At 45.5% G+C, this 22,883-nt stretch overlaps 1 protein-coding gene across 1 annotated transcript in view; it reads left to right on the forward strand.

Moving 5' to 3' along the window:
• Positions 1-1,984: 1,984 nt before the first annotated feature.
• PHLPP1 (PH domain and leucine rich repeat protein phosphatase 1) overlaps positions 1,985-22,883 on the forward strand; it is a 129,891-nt gene continuing 108,992 nt past the window's right edge. Inside the window, exon 1 of the mRNA XM_084509882.1 lies at positions 1,985-3,337. Coding sequence (XP_084366008.1) covers positions 2,140-3,337 — 1,198 coding nt within the window. The 5' untranslated portion in view covers positions 1,985-2,139. The remainder of the gene's footprint in view (positions 3,338-22,883) is intronic.

A 22,883-nucleotide genomic window follows, 5' to 3' on the forward strand; every position in this document is an offset into this window, starting at 1 on the left:
CAGTCGATGCTCAGCTGTTTCGGGAGCCCTCAGTAGCATGCAGCGCTATAGGATGTGGTATCTCCAGTCATAAGGGAGAAAATTTGGTGCCCCAGGGGACTTACCTTCCCACTTCACATTCCTAAGAAATATCTGATCATCTCTGGTTCGGATTTTTCTGTGTGTGTGCACGAACAGTCAGATGCCTGAACAATTGGAGTACAGCTCCTCTCTCCCTGCCTCCCTCCAAGGAAAGACTGCTTTCAAGGGTAGCAAGCTGTTTTCTAGAAACTGTATTTTATTTCAAGTATTACTGCTAACAATAATGCCTCTCGAGCTTACCGACTCCCTCTTCTGAGTGTGTCTGTGTGTGTTTGCACATAAAGTATTTCTCTCATACATCTAAATCAGGAGACCTGGAGTAACCTTTGTGAAGTAGGTGGCACGAGGGTGGTGTGAATCAGGAGAAATAATTAAAAGGGAATGCACAAAGCAGACAGAATCAGGCTGCAATACACTCAACGCTGCACTTTTACTGCACGCTGCTACTGTTAGGGGAGGTTTTGGGCACCGGTTTAAGCCTTTAATGGCCAAGCGTTGCCGTCATCTTCTCTCAGTGCACGCTCTGGATCTGGTCCTGGGTCTCTCGCCCAGAAGGAATTCCAGCGATGTTCCTGCTGGTTACTGCAAATCCAGATACGGGCCAGCAAACCGCACAGTCAGAACGTAATTAATTTGCTGATTGTTCCGTTCCAAAAGGGGGTGGTTTCCGTACAAAGGTAAAACGACAGCGTCATTGTTACAAACCTTATACAAGGCAGGCACACGTTTCCATCGCGAGTTCCCCGGGGAACTCCTCTGTTTTCTGTGGTGTGTTTCACCTGCGTGTATGAGGTATAAAGAAAACAATGTGCAAGTCTGGAGGAGCGTTTTATTGGGAGACATAAACTTTTGTTTTATTACGGTTCTGGTTCATTTATGTATATACACTAAAATAAATAAATAAAATAAACAGAACTATAAGTGCTGCTTCACTGACACTGAGAGTTTGTCTCGGGGTGCTCAGTGATGAAGATTTATCTCCCCTAACATTGGTGTAACCGGTTAATTGCCCAGAACTCCCACCCTACCACTGCCCAGAGCATCTCCGATGAGTATCTGGCACGGCGTTTCGCTGCGATTTTACAAAATGTATTAAGAGGGAACAATCTCAAGCAGTCACAGCCCTGTCCAGCCTACATTACTCAGCTAAAATGCCCTCAGGAGCATAAGAGAATCCTCCAAATAGATAGTGTTACGTCCTTGTGGTATGAAAACTCTCCTATCTGATTGTAATTTATCTTTTCAGTAACTAATTTAAAATCGGATGTGGGGAGGAGGGGCAGTGTTGGTATCTGGTCGCTGCTCCTGAACAATCTTTAGGAAGTATTTTCAGTAGTTTTAGGGTCTGGAATGCGTATTTTCAGTAGTTTTAGCAATGAAACACAGTGACAGGCTAGCGGTGCTGGGACTTTTTCTCTGTGGACCTTCTCACGAAGCAGTTCCCTCTGTGTGTGTGTGTATTTAATGCACAAACGCCCCCCGTGCAGTGCATTTTTACACCCCCTCGCGTCCCCATCTGTGAGGGGAAATCGCCCAGGCTCGGTGCTCGCCTGACCGAGCCGAGGGGGCACGGCCGGTGACAGGCACAGCGCGCCATGTCGCGACAGCATCGCGACCGTTAGCCAACGTTAGTTCCCTGGCGAAACCCGCTGGTAACGCCTCAGCAACACGGCTGCTGAGGGCAGGGAACCGCCACCATTAACGTTTAAACCGCGGGGCGGGCGGGCAGCGCTCCCCCCTCACAAGGAGCTCCCCTCACAGCAGGCGCTGCCGGGACTTGTAGTCCCCCTCTCCCGGCCTCCATTTCCCAGCCCCGCAGCGGCCCGGTTAATATTCATGAGGCGCCCTCCCCCTCCTTCTCCCTCCCTCCCTGTCTCCTCCTCCCCTCCCTAATGGCGGCGGCGCCGGGCGGGGAGCGGGGCTGGGGCTGAGGCGGGCGGCGCGGGGGCCCCTGCGCGGAGCTGCGCTGCCCGCCCTGAGCCCTGCGCCCCCTCCTGCCCTGCCCTGCCCTGCCCTGCCCTGCTCTTCCTTCCCCCCCCTGCTCCCTTCCAGCAGCCGATGGAGCAGCCAGCCGCGGGCGCAGAGCCCGGCAGGAGCCCGCCGGGCAGCGGCAGCCGGGCGGAGAGCGGCGGCCCGAGGAGGAGGAGAGCGGCCGGCGGTGGAGGAGGAGGAGGAGGAGGAGGAGGAGAAGGAGGAGGAGGAGGGGGAGGCAGCGGCTCGGCGCCCCCCGCCGCGCTGGCGACCCCCGGCGCCGCCAACTCGCTGCTGCTGCGGCGGGGGAGGCTGAAGAGGAACCTCTCCGCCTCCTCCTCCTCCTCGCCGTCCCCGGCGGGGACCCGCAGCCTGGAGAGGAAGGCGCTGCTGCTGCTGCCCAAGCCCCCCCGGCAGCTGCAGCCGCTGCAGCCCCCGGAGCGGGACTGGGTGCGGCGGGACGTGCGGCGGGGCTGCCTGCACGTCTACGAGCGCCACGCCGCCTGCTACCTGCGCCCCGTGCTCTGCACGCTGGACACCACGGCCGAGCAGGTGGCCGCCCGCCTGCAGCAGCTGGGGCACCGCGGCGGCGGCGGCGTGCTGCGGGTGCTGGGCAAGCCGGGCGCTGCGACGCCTCCTCCTCCCCCCCCTCCTCCTCCTCCTCCTCCTCCTCCTCCTCCTCCTGCTCTTCCTCCTGCTGCTGCTCCCCCGCAGGGACCCCCGCCCGAAGCGGCCGCGGAGAGGCCGAGGAGCCGCCGTGGGGCCGGCAGCGCCGCCGGGAGCAGCGAGCCGCCCGCACAGCTCTACCTGGCGGGGCCGCCGCTGTCCTGCCCGGCGCTGCTGGGCGAGCTGGGGCCGGCCGGCTCCGACACGGAGAGCTTCAGCCCCAGCGCCGACAGCGTCTCCGACCGCCTGGACCCCTACAGCAGCGGCGGCGGAGGCGGCTCGTCCTCCTCCTCGGAGGAGCTGGAAGCCGAGCCGGCGGCCCCCGACGGCCAGGGGGAGGCGGCGGGGCCGGCGCGGAGCCCCCCGGGGCCGGGGGAGCCGCCGGGGGCCGGGGGAGCTCCGGGGGGCGAAGCCAAGGCCGCCGCCGCCGGCCGGGAGCCGGGGCCGCCCGCCCTGTACGTGCAGCTGCACGGGGAGACCAGCCGGCGGCTGGAGGCCCACGAGAAGCCGCTGCAGCTCCAGAACGACTACCTCTGCCAGCTGGGCTACCGGGACCTGTGGCGGGTGCAGGAGGAGGGCATGGACGCGGAGACCGGCTGCCTCATCCGCTTCTACGCCGGTGAGACAGCGCCCTCGGGGCACGGGGGGGCTGCAGGTGCCGCCCTGGGGTTCAGGGATTGTAGGGTGTGAGCGCTTCGCAGCCCTGCCTGCCTTAAACTGCATCGCCCCTGAGCTGGGCTGCTTGGGGGAAGAAGCTCCTGGCAGCTCCTTGCAGCTCCATCCTGCAAGCGCAGCCCTCTCTGCTCAGCCTCCCGCTTTGGGTTTCGCCGCTCGCTGTTTGCGATGGAGGCTGTAAGCTTGTGGGAGCGGGCTGGGCTGTCAAGAGCCTGAGCATAAAAGGCAAGAGCCTCGCAAACGCGGCCTCGCCGAGGCCACTTTGGGTACGGGAGGTGGGGAGCCTTGGGTGGGAAAAGTTAGCTCCCACGTTGCCGTGACGCAACGCTGCCGTTCTGTAGGGCTGTAAAAATATCTTCCCTGTCGGCTGGATTGCTTGGTGAAAATACCTACTGTCATCCTGGAGCGCCTCGGGTTTTAACCATCCCATCCGGCCCTCCAAAGAGGGGAGGGTGTTGAATGTCCAGCAAAGTGTTCAAAAGCCCAGCGAGTTCGCCTCTGGAATAGGTAAAGGCAGTGCCCAAAGATCAGGTCCTGCTGGTAAAGCTAAAGCAGCGAGTGACATTCCCTCGCAGGGCTGGCTGAGCAGAGTGGTACTCCGCTGAACCGTGAGAATTCAGCGCTTTCATGCTAAAAATACCGAGATTCCTCCCTCTAGTGAATTCCTCTGCATGTAAAACAGAGCTGGTAATGGCAGGCCGGGAGGGAGAGCGATACTCGGGGTGAGTGCCCCTTGTTGTTCAGAGCAGCATGTGGGAGTGACGGCGAGCAGTCAATCCCTCCTTCCTTCAGTTTTCTAGGTGAGCTGTGTTAATGCCCCCAGCACAAGCGGTGCTCTGGCAAGGAAACGACAGGAGGTGGTTAGATATGCTGGGGTCAGCAAGGAGATAAAAATCATTTTTTTTTTTAATCAGGGTGGTCTGCGTGCGGCTTTGGCCGTGCTGGTGAGGGTGGAGTTCAGCAGGTGGTGTTGGAAGGAATGCTGCTCCCATCATTTCCATGCCCACAGCCCGGTGGGAATGCACGGGCACGTTTCAGAATGGGGAGACCCCAACGGGGTGCATGCTGAAGAAAACACAATCAGAAAACATTGCTAAGCCTTCTATACAGCTAAGCCTGTTCGCATGTAGCCCTTATGCATTAAGTGATTAATTCTCTCTGCTCAATGCAGCTGTTCCGACTGTCTTATTTTAGTGTCTCAACTTGACTGCTAGCATAGTTCATGCGTTCGGGACTTCCTTGTACAAGCCTTCTAAATAGAAATGTAAATCTATAAACACACATACAATTAAATGAATGCAAATTTGTTACGCAATTTCATATCCTAAGCAGTGTGTCTCTGCACTTCAAAAGTGCAGTGTTTTTTTCAAAATCTTTATCTCTTTGGGGGGGATCTGTGATCAACATCTAAAACACCTGTGATCAGGTGCTTGTAGCAGAGTGGTTCCAGCATCCAATGTACCAGGCCAGCCAAAAAGAGCTAAGAAAATATTATTGACGTGTCATCATACTGATTTTCTGTAACCGTCTTGGCAACTTCTCGGCTTCCTTATTGTAATATTTTTTTTTTTTCCTACCGGATGATGAAAGGGAGGGAAGGAGGAAGACTTAAAGAATGCACATCAAATTAGACTTGGAAAGGGGAGTGTGTTTTGGCCCCAAAGTCGGGGTGTTTTGGTTAGGAGAAGTACCTTTTTGATAAGTGATCCTCCAGGAATACCCTAAGGAATGCTTTAGAGCAGTGATTTCCTGTTTGCCCCGGACTTCATTGGTTTAAGCAGACGGGCTTGTCCCAATGGATATAGAACAACTAGCATCTCTATCCCTGTAATTTCCTGCAGGCTGTCTCAGCAGGATTTGGTGATTCTGGCCTTGTACCGAAGTAAAATGGCATAAACCTAGGCTGGATTTATTGTGCTGCTTCTAAAAAGAATTCTTGTGTCTAATCCCCTTGAAGTGGGGAGAGGAGAGAGCATGTTGGTGACTTCTGGGCTTTTCTCTTTCTGGGGAGAGACAGTTCTAAAAGTGGAAGATTTCAGTACTGAAACGTAATGTTAACAATTCCAAACAGGGTAACGTGATGCAGCCAATGATTTCAGTGATTACTGCATATTGGTGATTTCTCTAGTTGTGTCATCTGTTTAAAAAAAAAAAAATAAAATAAAAAGGCATTTTAGGAAAAAAATAAGTAGGAGAACTGCAGAGCATCAGGGTTTTCACTGTGACAAAATAGCTTTCTTAACGTTTAGCTGTTCACAAACACTCTGTAAATGAAATGCCTGTTCCTTAAATGCAGCATTCCAAATTTAAACGGCCCAGAAAATAAAATGTGACACTAGGAATGTAAGAGTCCTTCTTGTGTGCTGTTTTGACTCGCTTCAAAACGCGGTTAGCGCGTATTTATTTTGGTATCTCCCCTGCTTTTCTTACTCTGAGCGTGTGGTTGAGTTCTTCAAGTCTCTTGACTGAGCCTTGCTCGGAGATGATGCTGTTGCTGAAACATTCCTCACGGATTTTGGGATCTGATTCTGCTCCCTCTAACATCAGTTGGAGCAGAACTGGGCGTTAGTGGCTAATTGTGCCTGTCAACTTCTCCCTCTGTTGAAATCTGTCTGAAGAAGAGATACTGTCCTCAAAGTTTGCAATGCTTCATCTCTATTTCAAAGGATATGGTTAAATAGCTTTCTGCTGAGATACTGCTTTGCTGGTTATGGAACGGTGTAGGAATCCATAGTGCAATTACAGCCGTGATATTGTAGCTGGGAGACCGATTAGGTCAGACTTACTAAACTATTCCTAAAACCATAAGGGTGGCTGTGATCCAGAAGGCCTCTCGAAAACAAGTTATAGTATTCCTTATTGCTCTGTAAAAATAATTCTTGTAAAACGTAACTTCTCCCCGTGGCCTTGCCTTCTCTGTGATTTGCGTGTCGAAGGAAAAACAGCCCGATGCACCAATCTAGTCACTTGAAAACTGCAGGACTGCTCGCTTGTTTTGGGACTCCAGGTGAGAAGCGAGCGGGGAATCCTATTCAGTGCTGTGCTCCGCAGCGTTTACGTGGCGAGCCGCACCAGCGATTTGATCTTGGACTTGAAGGCTGCTACAGGACAATGGATGTTTGAGGCTTTTTTGTTGTACGACCTCAAGGTGATGTTGTTTGTGATTCTGGCATTTGGCCGTCATTAAATCGTCCGCTCTTTGGTGTGACATAGGGCTGCTGCACCTGCTGCTGTCATCAAGCATATCGCTTTGCAGGAGGAGCTTGCCTATGGGCAGAGTACTAAGAAACACCAGACGTAATTAGGGGCGTTAATTTTGCAACTGGCTGTCGGGTTCTCCCTCGGAAGAGATGCTTCTTGCTCTCCTCAAGCTGTGAGGAGAAAGCCATCCAGATCTGTATTAGAGCTGGCTACAGAAAATGTTGGTCTGCCCCGCCCGTAAGGGTGGGAAGGCCTACCAGCAGGATCATCTGTGGTGGTCTACAACTTTTTTAAAAGCATGCTTGGCAGCTGGGGTCACGTGAAGGCTTCCAGCTGTATGGACGGAGACAGGGTTTTGGATGCGTAGGGGTGAGCGAGAGCTGTAGGCCAGGCGGTGCTGGGCTCTGGACGGTGACATCTGTTGAATCACCAGCCGTTCGCTGCTCTGCTTGGTGAATAACTCGGTTCAGCTATTTAATACGTTGGTGAACTCGCTTCAAGATGACTGATGTTCAAGGGAGGGAAACGTGCCAAAGACAGACGTGTGTTTTTTTTTTTTTTTTTTTTAACTTGGGGTAGGACAACAGCTGTGCTGCAGAGAAGCTTCTGCCTTTGGAGCCCCAATGCAGTTCTGAGATCCAGCATCCCATTTAATGCGAAAAAATAGCTCTTCTTATTGTGACTGGGTATCTGTTCCTACAGCTGTGATTGGAAAGGTGAGGCCTTGCTGTGTGAACTGGCTGAAACTGAAAGGAAAAATAACCTATGCCTGGGGCTGCCATGATCCTGACTTTCTTTTTCTTCCCTGTGTGACTTGTCTATACACTCTGTTTACCCTGTAATCATTTATCTGCTTGCATCTCCTGCAAGGGGAAGCAATACCGAAAACTAACCATTTTGGGAAGTTTTCATCTCATTTCAACGATGTCGAATCCGAGCAGGTGTGGCGTGGCCAAACTGGGGGCATTTCCAGCCCTGTTTTCTAGGGAAGCGTGAAATGGCCATGGTGCTGGGCTTGCTCCACCTGCCCGTGGGCAGCGACAGCCTTGTGCTCACCGAGCCCAGCTGGAAGGGGGTCTCTGGAAGGCAGGCGATTCCCTGGGGCTCCGGGGCTGTCCTCCCGCACAGGAGGAGCCCAGCAGATCAAGCTGGAATGCTGGTGGGACCGGCAGCTGAGCCTTGGTATGTAGCACCTGTTAAGCACAATGGGTCTTGCGGCTTTTACATTCTCTCGTGCTCCTGGCTAGCATCCATAACTGAAGTACTCGTGAAGTACCAGCAAGGGAGATTTCGGTGTCATGTACATAAGTTACTATATGTACTAAATATATGGTGCCTAAACCCGTGCACACAGGAGCTGTGTTTCCTCACCGCTGCAGCATGGAGTGCAGCATTCTCCTGTCCCTTTTTTTTTTCTCCATCCTTTTTATGTACTTTGATGCTATCCCTCTATCTCACCAGCTATTTCCTTTTTTTTTTTTTCTTTCTGAAACTGTACATAAACATCCTCTGGATCGTGGCACTGTTGATACACCTAAAAGCCTTTGTGCAATTAAAAACGTCCATCTGTTCTGTTAGGACACTGGCAGACTGCTATGCATCTAAAGCGCTACGTGGTTCTTGGAAGGTACTACTGAGTAGTGCAAAACAAAACAACAACAAAAAAGCAACCGCTAATTTGAAAGAATGTTAGAAACTGGTGTGTGCTTCTTAACTACTGAAAATTAGTTTGTGGTTTAATAAAACCATGTGAAGAGAGATTTCTTTGTTATCCTGGTGGTCCTCTGGAAGAGGAGGAGGTATGAAACATGCCTGAGAAGGCCAGTTAGAAGAGGATGTGCACATGCAATTTCCCAGCACAGAAGCTTAGGGAGAAATCCTAGAGTGCTCCCTGTTACTCCTCCATTTGATTTGGAGGGAACCTCTACCTTGGATGCTAACAGCTGTATTTTCCGCTGGGTTTAAGGGATTACCATTTTGAATTAACTGTTTAAGTTACTAGCGTGCCAATTTTTAGACACGAAAAAGGCAAAACAAATGCAAAAATGACCTGCAGCTTTCTACTTGCCTTGGACAGTAAATGCAAAGATGCTTTAACTTAGTCTTCAGCGTTTCATTTTCCCAGTGCTTGTGGGATGTGGCGCACTGGCATTTTAGGTGAGATGGTAAAATCTCTGCACATGTCTGTTTTCAGCTTCCCTTAACATAATTTTATTGCTTCATTTTAGAACTTTTACTCAGAAGGGGATTTGCACTATGGGAAGCTGTATGTCTGAAATAGCTTGCTGATCATTTTATTCTTAGACCCAGAGCACTGAATGTTGCATTTACCTCTGAGGGTTTTTTTGGTGAGGTCTGTTTTGTTTTTATTTTTATTTTTTTGCATTTCTGTGGATTCAAATGGATGGACTTTGATGCTTAGAGTCAGTCACAGTTTGTATGGGTAAGCCAACCAAAGTAAAAGGGGCGGAAATACTGAAGTTTGTTTTGTAAGCATCACTATCTTGGCTGTGTAATTCCGGCTTATTTTTTTCTTCTCAAAGATGTTTGAGAGAAATGCAACCAACCCTTGTAAAAAGCTAAAAAGATTTAAACTCAAGAGTGAAAGTATTTTTTTTTCCCCTAGATTTGGCTTTAAGACAGGAGTTCTGAAACACTTAGGTTTTTACAAGATATTTAAGAAGCTTCACAGGGACACAACATCCTCATTTAAAAATAATCAACAACCTCTTCCTTATGATACTCATGAGTGAGATTGGAAACTGAAGTTGAAATTCCAGCTGCATGGTAATGACTGAATTGTGTATAGATCTGAGGTAGTTAAGCACTGCAAATCCTGTCAGAAAATGTTCTTGTGAAAATTCTAGATCTTTAGCTTTCTGCTTCACTCAACGGTCCCCCTGCTTTTATTCTGTGTGTAATTTTTGCCCTTCAGATAGGTTTTCTGTTGTGCCAGCTGTAGCACTACCTTTTTGGAGAGAATTTTTTTTTTTTTTAATATTTCTCATAATAAAATAAGTTATTTGCTGCAGAATATTTTTCCCAGTTGGGCTGGCATTTGACCAATTATGCTATCTTAACACAGAATTTTCCCAAAGTAACTACTGACATTCTTGTTGAATGTCTTCCAATTAGTTGCTGCAAAGCACTGAAGCCATCTTAGGTGTTAGATAATTTCAGATTTAAATCTTTTTATTTATGGTGTATTTTAATTGACTCCTTATTTACCTTTCTGTGTCTGTTAAGTGATAAAATGTTGCATGCAAAGCATCGCTTTTTATGATATGCATCACTTGCCTCTTGAAATGCAGCAGCTGTCCGAACAGCATGGAGAGACATATGTGGGTCGCAAATGAGTGGTGCTATTGTGTCCAGTCAAAATACCAATCGGGATTTCAGGTGGGCAAAATTAATAGTTAAAACAATATTCTGTGGTATTTGGGTTGTCACACCCGCTTTGGTGTGTTTGGCAGTGATCATAGTTTGGTGTCTCTTCTCTAGGATAGCACGGGCATGGTGTGTCCTTCCATACCCCTGCCGCTGTCACGCAGAATCCCTTAGCGATGTAGGTCGATAGTCCAGTTTTCTATGCTGGTTGCCACAATCTGGCTTCTTCTTGCTTCCTTATTTAGCTAGCTAGCTGGGCAGACCTGCCCCCTTTAGTTTTACTGCTGAGATTTTCTGCTCTTGTGGTTGTGGTTCAAGTATGTGGAAGAATGGGAATGTTGCAGAATCTCTTGCGCCGTTTTTCTGTTGTTGTTGTTGTTCCCCTCTACACCCCTTATTTAGGGGGCAAACATTATTCTTTGAAGAACGTTTTGTTTACCAATGACAACTGTTAAATCGAGAAGAAAGACCTCCTGGAGTGAAGAGTCATTTAATTTCACAACATTGCATAGCGTCTTTGAAGCTTTTTCTGTTGATGGGGAAGTAAAATTTCTTCCAGCTGGCTTTGGCTTAGTTGGACGGATGCTCAAAATACTCGTTGCTGAACTAACTGTGTGTTCCTGGGTTTGACAGTTAGGAATAACCATTTACATATTGATTTAAAATACTAAGTTTCAGGGGATTTTTCTGTCCAGTCTCATCTAGCTCATTCCTGAGAAGGAAAACGAAGTGAAGTTGTGTAAGAGACGTAGGCGCAAACATCCAACTAGAGTGGAGGAGTCTTTTAAAGTTTAACTCAAATTTTTCCTGGGCCAAAGCTACGTTCGGCCCTTTGAACTTCATAGGCCATTACCTGCTCGTTGCCTTGTCCAGTGGCAACAGGGATCTTCAAACCACCTTCAGTAGCCGCCCAGTTGTGTTCGTAATTCTCAGAAACACCGTAATCGCTGCATTAACCGGTTGCTCTCATCTGCGAGCACTGGGGGTGCCGTGCCAGCTTATTTAAATAAAAACAAAACAATGGGCCTTGCTCCAAGGGAGTAATGAGGAGCTGGAATGCCTTTGAAGTTCAGGAGCCTGGGCTGTAGGTGCAATTTACATAAACCTAATTATGTAATCTGAATGCCGGTTCTCTTCCTGTTTGTTCAATTTTTGAATCTTTATGCCCAAAGAGAAAGAGATAGTAAGACCTGCAATTAAGATAAGTAGCAGGCCACTCCTTTTCTGAATGTGTGCTCTGGCGAGGAGAGAATTTCTGAAGAAGCTTTAGAGGAGAACAAAACCTGCGATTCAGGCACCTTCGGCTGATGAGCATAAAACTGAGTCCTTTCCTTTCAAAAAGCTGCATGCTTCTTTAAACAATAACTATGCCCAGTTCAGCCTGTTATTTGCTCTAAAACAAACGGTATAGAAAAGCTTGAAGTTCCTACTAGCAATGATTTTGCTTTCGTATAAGCCGTAGGATGGTCTGTAAGGAGCTCTCCTCGGTTTTAGAGCTACCTTGAAACGAGTAAGTTTCTAACTAGACAGCAAGTTTCCTCATCAGAATGCTATGCAATGGCATTTTGTTGTCTCAAATGCCTGCTTTCTCCTCCTGTCTGATCTTCTCTAGCCTTTTAAAAGCAGATAATGGGCAGTAGCACCGGCTTTGTGAGGAGAGTCCTGCAAGCAGCAAACTGAACTGCACGTGCAGCCTGCTCGTTTGTCAGATGGTTGGTCCGATCTACAAGTGACTGCTGATCATCAGATGTTTTATGATGCTTATTGCCTCAAATTGTAAATGATGGAGGAACATATTTTTCCTTCTATTGTGTATTACTTACTAGGACAAACAGACCTCTAGGGGACAACAGTCTCAGTGAGCAGTCATTTTATTTATGAAACTTAATTATATCTGAGACAGCCTAATATTGTGTGTCATTATTGGCTTACTGCATCTACATATATTTGGCTTTCATGCTATAAAGCTTGCCTGGTATAATACAAAATGGGATGACAAAACCTGTTATGAATGAAGTGTGAAACTCCTGGAAGAAGGCTCACAGGTATAATGTACTGAATTGAATAGGCTAGGAGGCTTTGGTTTCTTCTTATACCAATACCACAAGGTTACACACACAAAAGCACAATAATTTGCAAGTTGCGAACGGGACGTTTCTAAAAGTAAAGTTAATCATGTGTGCAGGAGGTGCAACTTAATGTTTTCCGAAATACCATCAGGAGACTGCTGTAATTATATGACAGGGATTTTCTTTTCCTGTTACAGTCACAGAGTTAAGGATTTTTAATATAGTGGCTTGGTGAAAGTGTAGAGCTCAGAGCGTGGTTGTGTTTTAAAGATTAAAAGTAGACCAGAGCTTATATCCTTTCCGAGCAAGTAGCCAACTTTTTTTTTTTTTCTTCCCTCTTGGGTGTTGTAGCTAATAAAAGAAAGGACTGGCTGAAAATGGGAATCTGAACTCTTTGAAGTGTCCAAACGCTGTGAAGTGGCTGTGGACGTGTCTTATCTCTTTTCTTTTGGTGGCATGAAAATCATGTCTCCTGTCTGTATCAACCAAAATAGAATCCATAGTCTCTATCTTCTGTGTGAATCAACTGAAGATTAATGTGATACGTTTCAGACTATTAAATACAGAAAGTTTTTCCATTTCATAGCTTCAAGAACAATGGAATCATCTGTATAAGTATATTCATTCCACTTGAGATTAGACTATAGCACTAAGGACTGCTTGGTTCATGTCTCTTTAATCTTCTTAATCAAGTGACAACTTTAATTCCTGCTAATACACGAAGACTACATTACATTATTTTACTTTCTTTTGATTTGCAAATTCCATCTTGGGAATGTCTCTTGTAAGAAATATCTTTCGGGATGTTTGTTTTCTGAATCCATGCGATAAAAGATCCTTGTTTATTTATCAGGTTCCAGCTTTTTCCTTCGTAAATAAAACCTAGAGCGCAAATATGCAGATCAGTGTTGCTAGATATCGTAGCAAAAAGATTAAGAGGCTTTGTAGTCTGCAGTGGACTAAGTTATGTCCCTTTTGTCAGTGCCAAAATAAGTGTCCAGAGAAAATGGTCTACTAGAGCCTGGGGTATATATTATATGTATTTAATTTGCGACACTGTGTGTGTTGTGATTCTTTGTGTAATGCTCCACTGGAGTGTGAGCAGTTCCAGCACCTCTTGCTTCTTCAGTTTGGCATTAATAGGAGGCATATTTTTGAACTCATGGCAAATAGCATATATTGCGCCATGTGAGGGATCCTTTTAGCAACTTATCTCTTTTTCTGCAGGAAGTTTTAGGGCATTCTTGGTTGCATTTACCAACTTCTTAATTTTGTATAAGAAAACTTTTAGTTCTCGTTAAAGATTTTAGGAGGTTTCTCTGCAATACCCACTTATCAGTATGACTTTTTTTTTTTTTTTTTCCTTTTCTCATGCTTCTGTGAGTCTATACAAGAAACAGTGCCACTAAGTTATTGTGGAGAGGAGCGTTCATTATAGTGTAGGTAATGTGGGGCTGCCAAAACAAGTAAAATTTTCTCCCGAAAGTCACGGTACATAGCTACAACAAAATTGCCGTGTCTGTGTGTTAACAGTGTAGGATCTGGCAGTGATGCAGTAGATAGAACAGACATTTAAAGGAGTTTGTTATATTTCACCTTTTATTACAGAAATAACCATGTGGAAAAATTCAAATATAAAAAAAAATGTGTCAAATGTATGTTCTTTGCACATCAGCAGTGCATCTCTTGCAAATACAGGATTTTGAGGCAAAGGTTGTAGCCTGCATATTGTTCTCAAAGTGCTTTTCTATAGGAAGAACTTGTAAAGTGGTTAGAAGGAAAGAAAGAAGCTTAATCACGCGTAGTAAGAATTGTGGCTGATAGTAGAAGAATTCATGCTGTTAAAATTTTTGAACCTAAAACTGGGTGTATTGAATTTTTAACATCAGACTGACTTGTAAACAGTGGTATCACATACAGCACTTCAGAAATGCTTATACTCTTTAGGAATGTGTACAACAACCAGGGAGGAGTCTGAACATTTGGCAATGCTCTCCTACTTGCTGTCACCAGCTAAGCTGAGTACATTCAGCAGGTCAAGTTAAAAAATGCAGTTAGCAATCGCTGTCCTTTCTGAATTGTGAGGGAAGGTGCTGCTGAGGAATATGCTACAGAGCAAGTCTAGTCTCCTCTTGTAACCCTGCGAAAAGATGGATTCCTGGTAAGCAGGTTCTGGGAACTGCAGATGTCTGTCCAGGAGGAGATTGCATATGTGTACTTGACACTAAATGCAAAAACAGCTGTAATTTCAATAGGGGTGCCTGTCCTTATGCCTATACGTTGTCTTCGTTCTGCAGGGTTCTTAAGCATATCACGCTTAAAGAGGTGGTGAATGTGAACCTTTCCAGACATGGTATTGTGCCTTCAAGTCTTCTCATATTGACAGGCCTTAATCAGAGATGTTATTGGAGACTGTCTTCCATGGGTCCTTTGGCCACTGTGTCTTGGCACTGTGTGTGTTGTTGCTGGCGCTTTTGCTGAGCTCTTTTGTAGCTCATATTCCCTGATTTTTCTAAACATGTAGAGCATATACTAGTTTGAAAATCCTTCCAGCCTTCCTCTGTAGACATGGCTATACTGCTGTGCAGCAAAACATGTAGGCATTCAAAGATGGTTGGAGATTGTCTAACCTCCTTACCTGATGTAGATGCTGCCCATGCCAAAGCAAATGGCGTGGCATGAAGTTAGTGCCCACTAATCTTTTTGTAGCAGAAATGTCTGAATATTGTCATGTAATCGTCCTCAGTAGCATGGAAATAATGATACTATGCTATTTCCCTAATGAAAGATTATGCAGACCTTGTCTTACATGTAAATGTCCTGTTTTGGCTTGTTGGGCTCTCTTGAGCATTTGCTTCTCAGCACTGAAGCTACTCTGGTCCTTCTGGCAGCTCACGCTCAGAGGAATACACCCCAGTGAGTGTCTGTTCACAGACAAGCATGCCTGGCTTTCTTGCTTTGAATGTGAATATCTGTTTGCTTCTCTTTCTTGCTAGGTTATGAGAAGCATGGTCATAGCTAGTTAGTCCCATTAAGCAGTATCATGATGGCCACCAGTCTGAGCACTTCCAATTGGTGTGAGTTGGTGGATGGCTGGCATCTTTCTGGTAAGGCATGAGGGCCAGGTGCGGTTATCAGTAGAGATGTCAGGTAACAGGCTGCGTTCCTGAATCATAAGCAAGGCTTGCTGAACCTTGAGAACAAGTACACTGTGCTCTGGGTCACTCTAATCTGTGCCTGCATGTGCTGTTCTCAGTCTCTCATCCTCATTTTCCTGCATGTGTATCACAGAGTCAGAGAATGGCTGGAGGTTGGAAAGGACCTCTGGAGGTCATCTGCTCCAGCCCCCTGCTCAAGCAAGGCCAACTACAGCAGGTTGCCCAGGACCACGTCCAGCAGCATTTGAATACCTCCAAGGAGGAGACTCCACAACCTCTTTGGGAAATTTATACCAGTGCTCAGTCACCCACATCCCAAGCATCCTCTCCTCCAGGCTGAACAACCCCAGCCCTTTCATGTCTGCTCATAGGAAGGGTGCTGCGGTCCATCCATCATCACCTGGTTTGTCCATGACTCTTCTACCGAGGAGCCTGTTCTGTCAGGCTGTTGAGAGATTTGGTGAGAAGCAGAGCCCTCAGTAAGGGAAGCTGCCTTGATTTTGTTTTCCAGTCATTTTTAAAGCAAATTGCAGAGTGGATTCGTTCCTCTCTAGTTACTAAGGCGGGGAAGATGACAAGTACTCCCATTTTCATGGTTGGAAAGAAGTAGGGGTTGTAGCATCTCACTGTTGGGGTAGTTGTTCCTGTTATAATGTGTGTGCTTTAATTTTTTGCTGAAGCAAAACGAGGATCTGTTGAATGCTGCAGCTTAAATCTAGTCAGGGGCTGAAGGTACAGTGCTGGTGTAGCTTTGCCTGGAAATGTCTCGAGTTTCCCAGTAAAGGAAGAGCAGAGATGACAAATGGACATGATAAGGAAGCCTGGCTTGTCAGCAATCTGGTCTCGGCAGGTAGGACAGTGCTCCAACACCATCGCCATCCCCTCTGGTTGCAGGGCCCGGTGGAGGCTCACCCTGAGGAGAGGGAGAAGGCCGGGCCCAGGCAGCGGGGCTGCGAGCTCCGCGCAGCCACTTGGGAAGGAGTTCCTTTCGCCTGCCGTCTAATGGATTCAGCCTTTTATTTTATAATATAATTAAATAACCAGGCCTTTGTGAGGCTCCTGAATTCCTTTAATTTAGCGGCAGCACAGAAGCTGAATTCAGAGCATTCATGGGCCTGTACTATCTCCCTGACTACTTGCCAGGTCTATTCATGCTGTTCTGAGTGCAGGAAGTTCTCACATTCATTCAGGACTGGGGGTGGGGGGTGGGTGGGAGGCGTTGTGTGCTTGGCTTTTTTTTTTTTTTTTACTTTTTTTTTTTTTTTCTTAAAGCAAGGGAAATGGTTATAAGGAAAATTCTTCAGTGATTCCCTGGGACCAATTTACCAACTGTTAATCTGTGAGTAAATAATGGGAACAGTTTATACACTTGGCAGCTCTTGAGAAAGAGCAAAGAATCATGAGAAGTTCACAGTCCACAGCCCCAAGATAGCTGAATGCTTTGGTATGTTAGGATTTGTCTGAACAGGGATAGACCAGTACTTTTCTGTTAGCACACGTAATCTAATGTATTCTGAAGTACGAGGTTTGATGAGGAAAACGTTACTCTGGCATGTGCTAGCTGGCTGCTTACGCTTGCTCAAGTTAAATAATTCTTTCTCTGCTGGAGCCTTAATGCTCTAGCCAATATGTTCGTGTTCTCTTGCAGACGGCTACTAATCCTCCCTTGAGGAGAGGGTGAGGAAGTGTATTTGCTGCCCGGTGAGAGCAGAGCTGGTGGAATATTACCTTTCCCTTGTCCAAAGGAAAGCCAGAGAGAGAGAGAGAGGAAAAGGTAAAACAGAAAGCAATGAAAAAAATCAAAGCAAGCAAACAGGAAGCAGAAAATCATTTGCAAGCTTAAGCATTCACTTCCCAGGAACTGTCCCACATCTCTAATCTGTGGTATCTAATCTTTATAACCAGATACCACAGCGATAGACGTAATTGACATGTGTAAAGTACATAGCTGAAAGGAAAGTGACTTTTTGGTGTAGGTTTTCTGCTGATGAAACTGACAGGTCTTGGGAAGTATGCAGGTAGGTAAATACAGCAGATAATCTGCAAGCAGGTTGCATTTTCACCAGAACAAGCATAATTATGGTAGTACAGACTCTTCAGATTCGGTGCTTGCTTGTAAAGTTCTGTGCCTGGATCCTCTTTCCACACTTGAAAGAGAGGTGCTTGGCAGCAAAGTTGGTATACAGCACTGTGTAGCTGTGAATGAGCAGGAAGGTCCTCAGCTGGAAACCCTTTAATGCATACAAGGCAAGCTGTATTTACCGTGTTCCTGCTGGAAGCTGAATTGGAGGTGGGGAACCCAAAGTTTGTCTCTTAGGATGTGCTGAAGTGCACCTTTCTGTTCTGGGGTATAAAACTTGCCAACCACTATACTCTTAGCAAAAAAGGTTTTTAACTTGGATTACCCTAAGGCAATGTAATCCCTTCATAACATTCTGCCTTTACGGGGATCCTGGCAGGCATAGGACTTAATGACTCCCCCTGCTAGGAGACTTATTTTGCCACTGTGATGCTGACCTACAACTTTCTGTTCTCCTGAAAACCGAAATGGGTGTTTAGGCTGTGTTCCTCTCCTTTGTGATTTCTGTACGAGAAAGCATGTCTCTTAGGTTCTGGTATAGTTCTGTTTGTCCACAATAAGTACTTTGGGCTCTTTTTGACCTTTTCTCTTTCCATTTTCTAGCTGCATATTTTTGAGATCTGTCTGAAATCTTCTTTCTGAGATAAGTTGTCATGAATTAAACAGTTTCTTATGGTACTGTTGTTTCTAGAATCTCAGTCTGTTAAGAACATCTACTTGTGGATCATGGCACGCATTACCACACGTGCAAGTGTATGAAAGTGATGCCAAGTTTTCAGGATTGTTCTAGCAAAAACAAGGAAACAAGGAGTGTGAAATTACTGTCACTGGAGAGTCTCTTCATTGCTTTTTTTCCCCCCTTTAATTTAGAACTCTTGAGTTCTGATTTCTGCTTTTTATTACAAGCAATGGTGCTCAATATTGGTGGCAGTTTTCTATGTTTACCATTTTAAGCTATTTTAAATTTAGCATTTTAAACTGTGACAGCTTGGCTTTTTACATATATGTGTATGTATATAATACATAAAGCCTTCTGTTTATCTCTCCATGTAATTATATTTTATATGTTCTATTAAGAGTTTATAAGGCCATTGCACATACTTTGAGAGGCACATACTTTGTGAACCCAATTTCATAACAAGGCTTAAAAATATATGGAAGTACATGCTTGCTTCAAGGTTGATTTTTGGTGTTTTTTTTTTTTTTTTTTTTAGCAACTTGTGAAAGTCTTTAGCAAAACAAAGATAAATAGCACCAGCTATTCCACACATTCTTGAGTAGTGGAGGAAGGGAGTATGTCGACTGAGGGAAGGTTTGCAAGTTAAATAAAACTGTTGTTGCCAGGCAGCCCAAGAAGTGAGTTGGCATCACTTGAAAATGAGAGTAGATTGTGGGTTGATGTTGGAGCAATGTGGACAATGGAGAAATAGAGAAAAGAAAGAAACTTGAATGCTTTAAAATTAGCTTGTTTCTGCTTCCAGAACACACAATATTGAAAGGAAGGTAGCTGTCTTGGAAAGCCTATGACTATTGTGAGTAAGAAGAGAGCTGGACTACACTGAAAGTCTAATTCTCTTAATTTTTTTTATTATTATTACAGTATGTCATGGTGAGTTAATGACTGCTATTACAAAATAGGATGTTAGAACACTTGAAATTATACTCGGGCTCCGCCTAGCTATGAGCTGTGAGTTGATGGATGCTCAAAAGTTACCCGATCTCTTGTAATGCCAAGTTTTTTTTTTTGTTTAGCTTCTGGCTTATGTAAGTGAGCATTTGCTGCAAGGTGCACAACCACCTGTAAATACCAGTCTTTGTAGGATCCTACTGTTCCTAACCCGGGGCTAGGCACCCCTTAGAGAGGTGACTAGGAGTCACAGACTTGCTGTGGGGATGAGCTTTATGCATAAAGATGTCTTGGTTTTTAATGAAAGCACTTTCACTTGTCTCCTCCCCATCAGTGGTGTAGGATTTGCTCTGCTTAAACATATGCCTTTGTGAGATTAAGCTTGCCAGTGTGCTTATGTTGAGCAGAATGTTGTAAGAGAGTAATTAATGCTGTAGCCATCATGTGAATGGAAAATATTTCTGCAAACATGTCTATGTATCTAGATACTTAAGAGGATAAAATTAGGCTTTGGAATTTCCCTCTGGTCCTGTTTAACTTAGCTAACTCTTAGACACGCTTTTATTATGGTGATAATGGTTATCTGCCATTGCTGTTTTACTTTTAACGTCAACGTTGCCCTGTCCTTTGCAAGAGCATAATGTGCAAACCATTACGTGGTTGGGGTGGTGCAAGTCAGGACAGTCAGCTGGAGGCTATGCTCTTATATTCTAGCATCTGGCAAGCTTCCTTCGTTTCTTCAACTTCTGTGCAAGTTTGACAACTTGCATAGCATCTTTCAAGAAAACTTTTTAATATTTATACTTCCACCCTCGTTGGAAAGTACAGTATTGCAAGCATATATTCCTTTAACTCGTCTTCAGGTTTGGTATCCTTTGTGACTAATGAGTATGGTAGACACTGATCTAGCTGGGACTCTAAATTGTTTTAGGATTATGAAGTCCATGCAGGATAAAATTAAACTGTATAATCTTAGTGATACAATAGTACCGTTCCTTCTTCTGTTCTACTTATTTTTGTGGAAAAAATCATGTAGGCAGCTCCAGGGGATGGACCATATTGTCTGCTTTTATTTATTTTTATTAAGTTATGCTTTGCTTAACTATCTTGAGGTTAGGAAGTATGTAGGAAAGCTTTGGGCTAGATGGCAAAATTTGTGGTTTCTGGTCCTCCCTCCTGCCTCAATTGCTGAAAATTGTGAATAACGCTGTTCTAGGACATGCATTTCTTTCACAGTTCTGACCTTAAAACCGCGGTGGGAAATGGTGAATTGCTTTTTTTCTGTTGCCTTTCTTTATTTCATCTCTAAAAGCAAACATTCTTCCAAAACAAAAATGGTACAGTCATCTTCTCAAACAACTGTGTAGTAGAGAAAGCGAGGTGACAAGATGCTGTTTTCCGAAGGCTGCGTACAAAAGAGAGAACAGGATGGCTTGAGCGAGCAGTTGCAGCCACAAGCAAGGTGGATTCCAGATGGCATATTGGTAAGGCATGATAGCGATGAAAGTGCTGTCTCTCCAGGCTACACACACCATTCAACTTTGACTGCTGCAAATATAAGCATCAAAATCCTTTGTCCCCAGAGTGCTCGAGCACTGAAGCTTCTCACCTGATGTGTATGCAGTTTGTCATTGTCTAGCACAAGGATTTTCGCCCCTCAGTGTGCTGTGACACTGTCTCAAAGTGGCTGTCTTTTGGTCCCTGCAGCTCGTGGGTGGGCAGTGCTGCAAGCAAGAGCCATTCACCTGTCCTCTGAGGAAGCCTTCTGACAAAATGGGTTGGGCATGGTTGCCTGAAGCAGTCGGACATCCTTCCTTTTTAAGCAGCCTCGGTCCCGAGCTGCATTTATGCTGCATTGATGCAGACGTTTGAGGTGCCCCTGGTGCTGGAACTTGTTAATGGCTTGAATTAACAGATTGCTGAACGAAATGATCTGAAACTTCAGTGGCCATCAATTGCTTCTGTTAATAAAACTCTTAGCCTCCTGCTAGCCGCTAAGTCAGCGTGTGGTTAGTTATGAGAACTCATTGGAGCCCTTTTCCTGACTCTTCTGATTCGCTCAGGAATCACGTTATTGCTGGAAGAACTGCTGGAAAGTTTAGGAAATGTAAAATTTTAAAAGTAGAATTTAAATGTAGAATGGTAGAAATGTAGAAAGTGTAGAGTTTTAAAAAATATAAATTTTAAGAATGGAGGAGGGGGAAGGTTTAGAAAGGCGGAAATTGGTCCAAGACCCTAATTCAGGAGAAAGAAAATAAGTCTTGTTCTAACATCTTTATCTTAAAGCTTTATTTTGCCAAGCTTTCGTAACAAGCTGGGTAAACAATACCGATAAAGTGTGTTGTTCTAATTTTTGTACACTTTAAACCTTAATCAGACTTCAGAGTGTTGCTTTCAAGCTCAGAGGCAATTATCTAGATTACTGAGATTACATATTTGTGATTGTTGGAGTTCTACCACGGTTTTTTTTGGCTGCGTGTTCTTTCTACTGCAGAAGAAAAAACCAGTCCTAGGCAACTATGTTCCTGTTGTAGTGGTTTTTGGGGCAGACCCAGGGGGATGCGAAGTAGTCTGAAAGCAAATACAGGACTTCCTGGGGGGGAAGTCGTGCAGTTGCTCAGCCACTGCTCGGCTGTCTTGATTGCTGTATCGCCTGTTAAGAATCACTCATTTTTAATTAACTAGAAGAACAGATCATCCTTTTTTTTTTTTTTTTTTTTTAAGTGGCTTGTTTTTTCCATCAGGGGAAGGGTTCTTGATTATTTTGTTATTTTTTTTCATTTCTGAAGAGTTCTTATGTACTGTGCTGACCCGCTGCTCTTGGAGGCCCTGGGGAGCCTGTCAGTGTTTGCACAGCTTCAGGGAAATCTGACCCGCGAGTGCCAAAGGGTTGCTCTGTGCTGAATGAGAATGAAATCTGTTTCCTTTCCAAGGGGGTTCTGTCCTGAAGACGCTGCCGTCGCACTTCTAGAAGACCTCGTGAAGCAGCGGCTTTCCTAAGGCCTGGTTTGAGGTGGGGCTTTTTTGTTCAACTCCTCTGGATAGCCGTGAAAACAAACTGGACGCTGTCTTCTGCGTATTGGGCTGTGACTTGAAAGACATAATGAACACTAATGAGATTCTTCAGCCCACAGAAATAGGCAGGAGCAGGAGAAGCCTTCTGGAAGAAGGCTCTTTGAGTGGGTGGATGTGGCAGTGCTTGCTTGCTGTTTGCTGTGGTGGGTAGGTAACAATTCTGGGCTCTTCTACCACAGGCTTTTTTTTCTTCCTCATTGTGGCTCAATATGAGGTACTTTTTCCAAGATCGGTTGGTCTTTGTTATGGCTGATACCAGAATTTTGCATCGAGGAGTCTTTTTTTCCCCCCCTTTTTCCTTTATTCCTTTAGTTGCAGTAATACGGCTGTGCGCTGGAGTCACCTAGAGGTGTTGCCTCTTATTGAGGTTGGTGCAGTTGAGCTTGTGTTGGCATGGGTCTGACACTGCTCACTGGGGCACACTGCTTGTAGGGTTGCTTCTTACAGGCTCTCAACCTGAAGACAGCACTCAAGCCTTGGAGTCTTGAAGTTCTTACATCCTAGTTTCTGTAAACACTGAGCCTGAAAAGCACATTTTAGAGAGTCAAATGTGTAGCGTTCAGCAGGCAGTGCTTCCCTTCATCTCCGTTTTGCAGTATTGCTACTTGAGGGCTACAGAGAAATCCTAAAATAAGATGTCAGTGCCATTACCTGTGCCTGTGGACATCTGCGTAGCTGAGGAAGGATTGGTGGTTTCAGTGCCCTCTTCTGTGTGTACATTTTTTTTTTAAATGTTCTGTATAATGTGCGTTGTTCTGGGACTGCAAATGCACTGATGGTACTGATGTGACATCTTGTTCTTAAAATATCTTAAAATCTTATTTTTTGAAGTATAAATGAGTTTGCCTCTATTTCTAGCAGTTGCTGAATTCTCATAGGTTCTAACTTACTAC

The sequence above is a fragment of the Aythya ferina genome, assembly GCF_964211825.1.
Source record: "Aythya ferina genome assembly, chromosome: 2".
NCBI classification, from domain to species: Eukaryota; Metazoa; Chordata; class Aves; order Anseriformes; family Anatidae; genus Aythya; species Aythya ferina.